General features: G+C 33.1%; 1 protein-coding gene across 1 annotated transcript; it reads right to left on the reverse strand.

Annotated features, from left to right (window-relative positions):
- Positions 1-288: 288 nt before the first annotated feature.
- Positions 289-9,640, reverse strand: LOC132312190 (adenylyltransferase and sulfurtransferase MOCS3). Its single transcript, XM_059810456.1, has 11 exons — positions 9,238-9,640; positions 7,809-7,901; positions 7,475-7,530; positions 7,266-7,330; positions 7,011-7,085; positions 6,761-6,839; positions 6,385-6,423; positions 6,148-6,256; positions 4,489-4,607; positions 1,913-2,029; positions 289-984 (listed from the first exon to the last, which is right to left on the reverse strand). Exons 1-11 carry the CDS (start codon positions 9,497-9,499, stop codon positions 592-594), a joined length of 1,407 nt encoding a protein of 468 aa, XP_059666439.1. The 5' UTR covers positions 9,500-9,640; the 3' UTR covers positions 289-591.
- Positions 9,641-10,876: the final 1,236 nt, after the last annotated feature.

Consider the following 10,876-nt stretch of genomic DNA (forward strand, 5'->3'; position numbering starts at 1 on the left):
TGATATTAGTTTTACTTTTACTGTCTTACAGCACAATGATGATGATGAGTTGCTGCGGTCCATGACTGTTAATTACAAAATTTGAATAGATCTATTTACTTAATTATTTTATTACTTCGAAATAAAATGAAAAGATTACCCAGGAATGTAAATCTGCCAATAAATTTCACCAGTCCACATATTTCAATAGAATCGAGTGTTTGTTGCAACAACTTTAGAAAGCCCTGTTTTTTTTTTAAAGACAGTCTACCATATCTAATTATCAATCAAGAGTAAAGAGGCGATAGGTTGTCATAAAGATTTAACTTATCCATAATTAGGACATTCTAAGATCTATAATTATACATCTTCATACCAATATTTCGTGACTATAATTATGGAATAAACAACTCATACAAACAAATCCCCTAGCTTTTGTTAAGGAAAAAAACGAAAAAGAGAACAGCTGGAAACAATGAAAATTTCTTTGTAGCACTAATTTATGTAATTAACAACATATTTAACTCACGAGGATTATGTAACGATAAATAAGTAAAACCCAAAATAAGGTTTACAGTTGCAACAGTCCCCTGTCACAATGAGCTTTGTCCACTAGTAGGTAGGGCAGTTTGGATCCACATCATGCGCCCACGACTCCAGTCCCCCGATGATATCCTTTGCTGAAGTAAAACCCATCTTGTGGAGGTATTGAACAGCTCTCTGTGAATCATTACCTCTTCTACAAATTACATACAGAGAGGCACCCGAACCTGTTTTGGTACACTTGCGCTCTTCCTCTTCCTTCAATGCTGAAGATATTTCAGGCAACCTACCTTCCAAACTTGAGAAGGGGATATTCATCGACTGGGGAAGAGAAACGATCTTAAAGTGGTGTGCCGGTCGTACATCAACCAATACACGTGCTTCTCCTTTAACAACTTTCTCATTGTACTCCTTGCTGCTTATTCTAGCGTCTGACGCAAGCAGGTTTAACTTCAATGGAGCCTGCAATCAGTTGGAAGCTCGGAAATGTTAGGGGAATCTTTAATATTTTTGCTCTTTGGTCATTTCTCAGAGCTACAGTCAGGAGTGAACTTTAGAAAGAGAACAAATTTACAACACCGTGACAGATCCACAATTAATTTATTTTGTTCATAATAATGTATATACACATACATAGGACTGTTCAGTTGCTCCCTGGTGTGTAGGGAGCAACATACGCGACTCTAGTACTAATCGTTGGATCTCATCCAATGATTGAAATTGAAAATCAATAAACTTACTTTCTGGTGTACATTGACTATTTCATGCTATCTAACCATTAATGAATGATGATTGATGACTCTGGAACTCTTCATCTTATATATATATATATTTTTTGATAAGTAAATAAATTTTTATCTTATATTTATATAATTATATGTAGTATCACATTCTCCGTAAATTTAACATTTCCTTTATGATAATAACTATTTTCTTTTTACTAGTGTGAGAGCCAATAGCCATAAAATATTATTAACTACTCATGAGAGAGCATTGCTCCACATTTTGTCTTTCAACTTGTACATCAAGTTTATTTAAAAATCCTTAAAATGCACAAACTTCATTAGGTATTAGATTTCTTATTTTATAGAATAGTGTGATTCCTAATTCGACCCTCAGATCGAATCCCCCACCCAAATTGACCCCAAGTAAATCCCAATTTTAACAATCTTGTGTTGGCACAATGGAAAAGAGTAGTAATATTGCCCAGTCATTCAGTTATCATATATGAGACAAAATTATGTATCCAATGAACAGAAAAACATGCATACAAAAGTATAACAATTTATTTTATTTTTTAAGAACTCATGTATCTAAAATAAGTCCCAACTATAATTTAAGACACAATCCACAATAGAAATGAAAGGTGAGTAAGAGAGAGAAAAACTACCGTTGACAAGGGAGACTGAGTGAATTTCTCATAGTCAAAATCTCGAAACTGCTGTGGGGTAAATACTGAGTTTTCTCCACAAACATCGCATTGCAAAGATCTCCCTCTGATCTTGACCTAAGCAACAAGTACGAGATTTATAAATATAGATTGTAGGATTGACACCAGGGCACAGTTAATCCCATGTCTAATAATTAGAACATGACAAGAGGAAGGAAATAAAATAAAATAAAAACCAAGGATGTCTAGAAGAAGTCAATCTTGATCAACTCTTTTGGCTTGTCAACAGAACTCAATAGAGCAGTATTTAAGAAGACAAAGGGTTAATTATAAAATTGAACTGCTTATCGAGATATGATGGAATACAGAGAGAAAATATATATTTTTTAGACATTGTTCACAAGACGTGTGCTCAAGGTTGTCAAACAAAAAAAAAATGAAATTACTTTTATTGCATTCATTGTGGCAGTGAAATTCTAAGGCGGGAGCAATCAGCTCAGTTGGTTCAACAGATTCAGGTTGTTTTCTGTTGAGACAGTGCAGATGGTTCGGTTCGGTACGGTTCTAGGCTATAAATCAGAGCCGAACCAAGACCAACAGTTCCTAAAAATTTGGAACTGGAACCGTTAAACCCTGGAACCGAACCGTAAAAGACTGGTTCAGTTCAGTTCTGAACCATGGTTCTGGTACTTAAAGAACCTCATGAAAAAATAATGTAATAAAACACTATTAAAGGTCTCCCCAAGCCACTGGTAGTACCTTACTACTAGTAGAATATAACATTGAATGCAAAAATGGGAGTGGAAATATATAACATGCAATGAAAGCTAGGGTCGTACCTTACAGATAAGCATTTGCCAATATTAGAATATAACATTGAATGCATACAATTTTTCATAACGAGAGTACAAAATAGGTCTCCCCAAGCACGAAGATGTGAAGACTGTGCAGTCTTATCTTATGTTTTATATTATTAATATATATATATATATATATATATATATATATATATATATAAAATTAGTTTACGGTTCGGTCCGGTTCCGGTTCCAAGGACCTGGAACCGAAACCGAATCGTAAACTAATGGTTCCTTATTTTTGGATCTGAAAGTGGAACCGAAACGTAGAAGAACCGGCTGACGGTTCAGTTCGGTTCGGCTCGGTTTGGTTTGGTTTGCAACGGTTTACCGGTTCCAACGGTTTTTCGTACACCTCTAGAAAAACTACTTCCAATCCTAGAAAACTTATTTCCCTACTTTCACTAAAATGAAGTGTTCTCTGGCAATCATCTTCAACCCTTAGAGAAACTCAATTTTCTTAGGCAGCGTTTGATAACTTAAGGCTAAAAACTATGTGCTTATTGTTTAAAAATGCAAATCGAAACGAGTTATCAATTAAAATGAACACAACACTAAAAAATTATGCAAATTTTAACTCTAAGACACTGATCTCATAATGCTAACTATACTAAAGTGAAATATGGTTTTAAACATTATTTAACTCTACAATTTTATCTTATATTTTCAATTCTACAAATTCAACACTTAAATACCCAAAAATACTAATTTTCCAGCACTAAAATACCTTTTTTTTAATACATATGTCCTATTTTTACCTCTTAAAAACTAATAAGTCCTAATAATTAGTCCCCCCTTTTTATAAACATTTCACATTAGTTCTAAATCCATTAAATAGCCTAACCCTTTTCAACTTGTTACTAATTTTTTTTTTTATAGAACCTAACTATTCTATTCTCGGTTTGTTCATTGTTATCTTGTCCAAATTTTATATATATATTTAAATTTTCATATTAAGTTTTGATTTGGGAAACCCAATTTTTTTTCTAAAGAAAACAAGTTCTTAAAAGACTATTTGCAGCAAGTGTGACTGAAAATTAGAATTTCTTAGAAAAATAACATATAAATTTGAAATTTTTGCCACAAAAAAAGAGAGAAAAATACATTAAAAAATCATTATAAAATTAAGATTTAATTTTAAATTAAAAAATAACATTTAAATAATTTTTTATTCGTTTTAAAACTAATCTTAACATGTTTGAATATTTTAAAAAAATGGTTTTGAATTATATAGCCACAAATTGGAAGGGTAAAAGCTGAAATTTTGATAGTTCTATAACTCATCAGCATCATCATCAACCTTGCCTGTTTCCCAAATGAATGGGGTCGGCCACATGGATTCTCTTTCTCCACTCTATTCTATTATACACCATGTTGCCTCTATGATTTAATGTGTTAAAATCATTTTTAATTACTTCATTACATGTTGATAATTCTATAACTAATGTGTAAATATTTATCAGAAGTTAGATTTTGTTCTCTTAATGAAAATTGTTAGGATCCATTAGTCTTTGAGAGTGATAATGAGATTCATTGTTAAGTGTTTTTTTTATAAATACATATATATATGATTCGTTAGAGCTGCACTATCTGCAAAAACAAGTAAAGCTTAAGAAAAGGATTTATGCTTATGATTGAAAGAAAACAACAGGATGCGTGGTTAGAAAACCTAAAAGTTTAATTGGAAGAACTTTCAAATATATGAAACTTTAAACATACGGTACGAATCCGAGCTGACAATGCATCGAAAAGAAGCATCCGTCCAGAGAGTGAATCACCAACAGCACTTGCAATCTTTATAGCCTCTAGGGCTTGGAGACAACCAATGATCCCAGGAACTGTAAAGTAAACAAATAGATAAACAATATAGAACTATTTATATCATGTGAAAAATCCAAAGAGGGAGGGAATAGATAAACAATAAAGACGAATTTTGAGAAAACGTAGTAATCAGCAAAAAAGGAGACTCCCAATGTAGCAAAAACACAAGCAGGAGACACAGCCACCACTCAAAACAAATACAATGACACGTCAAATCTTTACAAAAAAAAAAAGTACAACACAGACTCGACATCAGCGAAGAAACAATTATAAATAAATATGAAGCTTTATTGATGTTGTACATCTATTAAATAAGAAAAATACAGAATTTTATTAATTTTAGATTTCTATACTAAAAGTTAAATAATTTAGTACACGAAGCTATGTTGAATGTCGTAAAGAACTAAAATTTATTATTATATATCGTAGTACTCTCCTAGATTGTCATTACAATTATATTTTTGTCCTATATAAAAAAATGAAATTTTGTAGTGACCGTGTAAATAATGCCTATATTGTTCTAAAAAGTAAAAAGGCTGAACACTTAGTTTTCAAGATTGATGGATGTGGCTTCTCTTCGATGTGTTTTTTTAATATAAGAGATGTGTTTACCAACGGGCCAGTGGCCTAGCGGTATCAGCCTCATACCTCCCAAAGGGAGGCCAGGAGTTCAAGTCTCAGAAGAGGTGTGTGTGTGTGTGAGTACCAACTAGGGAAAAAAAAAAGGGAAAATTACATATAAATGGAGTCAAAGTTCCATATTTACTTAGAGGCTGAGTCAAAGTTCCATATTTCTCTAAAATGGATTGCTGAGGTGGCACATGATTTTTTACTGTTTAAAAATTGTGGTACCTAAAATACCCTTCTGCGAAGGTACTACTTTTTCTTCGAAGGTACTACTTTTTTGAACTGAAGGTACTACTTTTTGGTGTCCAGGTACCATGTTTTTTAAACACCCGCGAAGGTACTACTTTTTTGAACTGAAGGTACTACTTTTTTGTTAGGGAAGGGCATTTTAGGCACCACAATTTTCTAAACAGTAAAAAACCATGTGCCACCTCAGCAATCCATTTTAGAGAAATATGGAACTTTGACTCAGTCTCTAAGTAAATATGGAGCTTTAACTCCATTTATATGTAATTTTCCCAAAAAAAAAATAAAGAAAAAAAAAAGATGTGTTGGGGAGTTTTTGAGATGTCCGCCAAATGTCTGGGATGCATCAGTAAGTGTCCAAAATAATAATAATAATAATGATTATGGACATGTCCTTTAAGTGTCTCTGTGTCTGACAAGTACAAAACACTTTTGTAAAAGTGTGCTTCCTATGCCTTGCACAGTGTTCTAATCGAGGAATTAAGGGATATTTCTGCTGGCGCTGTCTAATTCTTTCCGACACACAGGATAAATCTCACAATGAAACTTACCACCATCTAAACCGCAATGATCAATAAAGGATCATATAACATGCAGATTCAGATATTTCATACCTTTATAGATAAGACTGTAAGCAAGTAATTCAAATTGGAATCGTTAATGCATGATAATTCAGTAACTTACCAACTCCTAGAACTCCACTATCAGAACATCTTTGGCATGCTGTTGTAGGTGGTGGAGTTGGAAATAGGCATCGATAGCATGGACCTCCATTGTAATTGTAAACTGTAAGCTATAGGAATGATTTGAAGATGCAGTTATGCTAGGAATTTGAACAACATAAATGAAAGCTATAGAATACAAGAAATTCTAGGTGCTTCACATTGGAACAATGGAATAAACTGCTGCTGTAAATTGTACCTGCCCTTCCAATCCCAATGCAGCACCCGATACAAGCGGCTGTATACATGGAAGCGAAAGTGGTCAGTACTCAGAAAATTTCAGTAAGCAAATTAGACTCTCCTCCCCTTTTATAATAAATACAAACATAGTCCAAAGTTGTTTATGTCATGCAAGTTGACAATCTAGTTGTTTTTTTTTTTCTCCCCTCAATTCCATTCTATTAATCATAGACTTCAAAACTAGAGGCAAATGTAAGATTATACCTCGAGAATGATATACTGAAAATGTAGAGAAGGCGGCATGGTAACATTACAAAGCTTGCATAACATGATTACTGATAGTACCATCGAATAATTTGACTTTTAAGTGAAAAGCACCATAGAAACCTGCTTACCTTCCTCAACACCACACAGCAATCACTGATCAAGTAACGGCTTGGAGCATTGTCTGTAGCATCTATTACTATGTCATACCTTAGAGGCGTTAGTCATGGAAATCGTAATATTTCAGCTGTACCGACCAGTAACGGAACCAAATAAACCAAAACACACCCAAAAAGTAAAATAAATATAAAAAAGAGAGAAGAAGAAGGAACATAGCATTGAGGAAATCATTATATTTTTAAATTGCTTTATCAAGGATACTTGCTCAAAATTTCCAAAGCATTGGATGTGCGTAAAGCTTCTTTGTGTTCCACAATCTGAACAGTGGAGTTAATGCTAAAAATAGAAATCTGAGTTAGAGGCAAGCAAAATAATAACACAACATATCATTAACAAAGACTTTAATCGGAAAGAAAAGGTGAGGTCATCCTTCCAAGGGGGAAGTGTACAGGCACTGAAACTTGTGATCAGGTTATTCAAAAGAAGTTAATAGATATTCCAGAAAGAGTTACATACGAGCGACAAGCAGCAGCAGCAGATTCTACTTTTGACTGACCAATATATGCTTCAGTATGGATAATCTGAAATAAACATAGTAGCCACCAGATGAAGATTCAAAACCAAAACCACTTCGTAAAATTAATACATATTCACGCATATCAGAAAGACAATTTACTGAGGAAGTTATGTAGCATAATAATTGACAGCATAATTTAGACCTGTACCTGCCTGTGTAGATTGTTAAGCTCAACTACATCATGATCAACAATACCTAAGCGACCTGGAAAGTCCAACAACATAGTTCACTTCAGAAACAGAAAGATTTGTTTATAATAAGGTAGCTCTCATGGTTCCAGTTGAAGCACCAATTCGTTTAAAGTGGGTTTCAAAATCATTTCAATTATCATGACGAGAAGACATCAACAATAAAGCTCCATTAACCAACAGAATTTAGGCAAGTAAATAAATAATTTACCATGAGAAGACCAGTATTTTGTGTTTTCTTTTATGATTGTGGCATATATGGCATTTTTAAGAGAGTAAGAGCAGATATCTTACCAACACCACAGGCAGCAAGGTAAAACAGAGCAGGTGAGCCCAGCCCTCCGGCTCCAACAACTAAAATTGAAGACTTCAACAGATTCGACTGCCCTACAATCAAAGAGGCAAATAAAAAAGAAAAGTAAGATGAAAATTCTAACCAAGTGAAATAAACATAGAAGTATTAAATACACAAACTACAATGTTGGACTATCGATTGCTCATCAACCATGGTCTGATCTTATATTAATTGCAAATTTGCAATCAAAGTGTGTCTCCAATAAACTTCCAAATACAATAAACTCTTTAAATATAAAATGTATACCTAAATGGGGTATTCTTTTTGTGGGAGAAAATTTTGTTATATGGACCTAGCCTGACAGTAAGATAGTAGTATATATTTAGATTCCATGTTTTTTTAAGCTTCTTACAAACAAGAAAATAGCAAAAGGCACGAGTTTAATATCTACAAAATGAAGCGTGTGGTTAAATCATCCGATCTTCTTTAGTATGAATGCGATGACATCAATATATGGCCTCCAACAGACATTCTAGGGTTAATAGAGTTGCATCTTCTTCACGGAGAAGATTAGGGCCTGCTTGTTTCAGTTTTCTAAGAACTGAAAATCAGACAATTATACAAAAATCTGTTTGTTAGACAGTTTCTGAAACCTATTTTCTAAAACTCAGTTAAAAAAATGGATGTTTTCAAATAACTGTCTTTTATAGTTCTCTTAAAACAGTTTTTTTTTTTTTTTTTAAGTTCTTGAGAATTGGTTTTTGAAAACTGAACCAAGCAGACCCTAATTGTTTGTCTTGCAAATAGCACAACCACCCATTTTTGACCTTATAGGAACTTGAATCTTCACTTGGTGAGTAGGCAAGTATTGTTTGTCTTGTAAATAGCACACCCTACCGATTTTTTACCTTAAGGGAACTTGAATCTTCAAGCTTCCAACGCTTTTGAAGAGATGCCACTGGGTTACAGCCCAGATTCACATAGAAGATTAGTGTCACTATTGATACATGAGATGTCCACCCCTCAACAAGACCAAATTCTCTCACTTATACTTGAACTGGAATTCAACTTCTCTAGCTTACCTAATTTTTTTAAAATTCTTAATTGTTACTATTATTACCATATAATTTTAATCATGTTCTAAGATTCATCAATTGGCAACTCTCATTCATAATGCACGCAATGAATTCAATAAAATAGAATCAAAAAGAAAGAGAAAAAGCTGGAAATATCATACAGCGGACTCCCTAATTATTTTCTGTGTTGTCTTTCATACTTATAACATTTTCCAACCTATACAGATATAGCACTGAAACACACACTGTCACAGTTGCTGTTCAAATCAGTAAGCCGGTAACAAAGTAAACAAGAAACATATAGGCTCTATATATATACACACACACATATATAAAGTGAAATGAAGCGAACCTTGAACACCGAAGGAAGGAAGCAAGAGTTGGCGACTGTATCTATAGATCATATCGGACGACAATCCATGTCCTAAACCTGAGTGAACGTTGGATATTGGAGGACACAAGCTAACCGAATTGTTACCGTCCTTCTCATCGTTGATATCACGAAACTGAGCTTCGAGAACAGATAATCGATGCTCGATATTGCTCTTCGTAGCCTTCAAAGACTCGATCTCACGGAGAATCCGAGACGCGTCGACTCTGTTGTTGGACTCCATGCTCTTCTCTGCTCTGCTCCAGCGTAGATCACAATCAAAACCCTAACCTTTTTTTCCCGACTAAAACCCTAACTCACTAACTCAGTGACTCAGAAATACGGAGTGAGGGTACCAATTGTGCGTGAGTGGGTTGTTCATTGAGTTCAGTATTTTTTGATTGGTGGACTACTATTTCCTTGAATTTATTTTACCAATTTGTCCCTGCAAAAATATTATGACTAAACTTACTTTACCGGTGAATAGGTAAGTTAATAATTTTATGAGTAATCCAAATAAGTTGAAAAGAAAAAGAAATAAACATTGTAGTGGTTCATTTTTATTTTTATTTTTATTTTTTATTTTTGTAATTAAAAGAAAATTTATATTTATGAGTGGATCACACCTGTGAGGGGTATCTATTTATTAATGAGTAAATAAATATTATCTAAAATATAATTTAATAGTTATGTAGTAATTAAATCATTCCTTTGCATTTTCTGTTATGTCTATTGCTTGAGGGATGAAAAAAGGTGGACTCCATATCCCACTAGTGGTGCCCCATTTGGGATAAATTTGGGCCAGGCCCACAGCCCATTAAGTAGTTATTGCCCATTGGTTCAGAGCCCAAGATGTTTAGAAAAGTACAAGACTTTTGTTAGATTTTTTATTTTGGAAAATGATTTTTAAAGCCCGGAAGTCAGAGTAAATTGTCTAAACCAAAAGTTTTGGTTGATTATTGTATACAAAATATAAGAAAATGCAACCCTTTACTTTCTTGTATAATGCAAATATGACCAATTTCGGCCAGACAATTTACATAAGATTTTGGCTTAAGTATCACTATTGTGTTCTTTTTTTGGTTATGAAAATAACATCTCAGAGCATCTCCAACCATTATGTATATTTTTTTTGTGGATATATAATGTGTCATGATGAATTTATATAAAAATTTTAAATTATTTAATAATAATTATAAATAAATAAATAAATTGTTAATTTTTCAAAAAAAATATACTCCCTTCATCTCAAAATAAATGTTTGTCTGACAAACTTAGTTTATGTGCCTTTATATAAAAAAAATTAAATTAAATTAAATTAATAAAGCATACCATATGACAACCTTAATTACTTCATGTTTCACATCATGATATGAACACATGATCCAAAGAACTTATTAGGAGATGTTTATTGATCATCATCATGATTAGTACTATTGTTGTTACTATTAATTTTGTTCAAAAGCATATATGTTGGTGTTTGTCCCATGGGATTGCACTCACAGCTTCAGTATTAAAAAATAATGTCCGTTTTAAAAATTGTGACCAATAATTTTCAAAACAAACATTTATTTTGAGATGGAGGGAGTATATTTTGTTTTCTTATATAATTTTTAGTTCA

Source organism: Cornus florida, unplaced genomic scaffold (assembly GCF_030987335.1).
Source record: "Cornus florida cultivar Cherokee Brave unplaced genomic scaffold, ASM3098733v1 CherokeeBrave_3.0.0_Hap2_Chr06, whole genome shotgun sequence".
Classification (NCBI taxonomy): Eukaryota; Viridiplantae; Streptophyta; class Magnoliopsida; order Cornales; family Cornaceae; genus Cornus; species Cornus florida.

Excerpts from the sequence above, each read along its gene's own strand:
- LOC132312190 (XM_059810456.1), bottom strand. The coding sequence starts at position 9,499 with ATGGAGTCCAACAACAGAGTCGACGCGTCTCGGATTCTCCGTGAGATC. Across the intron at positions 7,902-9,237 it reads TCCTTCCTTCGGTGTTCAAG|GGCAGTCGAATCTGTTGAAG; the intron begins GTTCGCTTCATT and ends CTTTGATTGTAG. Across the intron at positions 7,086-7,265 it reads GCTGCTGCTGCTTGTCGCTC|CATTAACTCCACTGTTCAGA; the intron begins GTATGTAACTCT and ends TTCTATTTTTAG.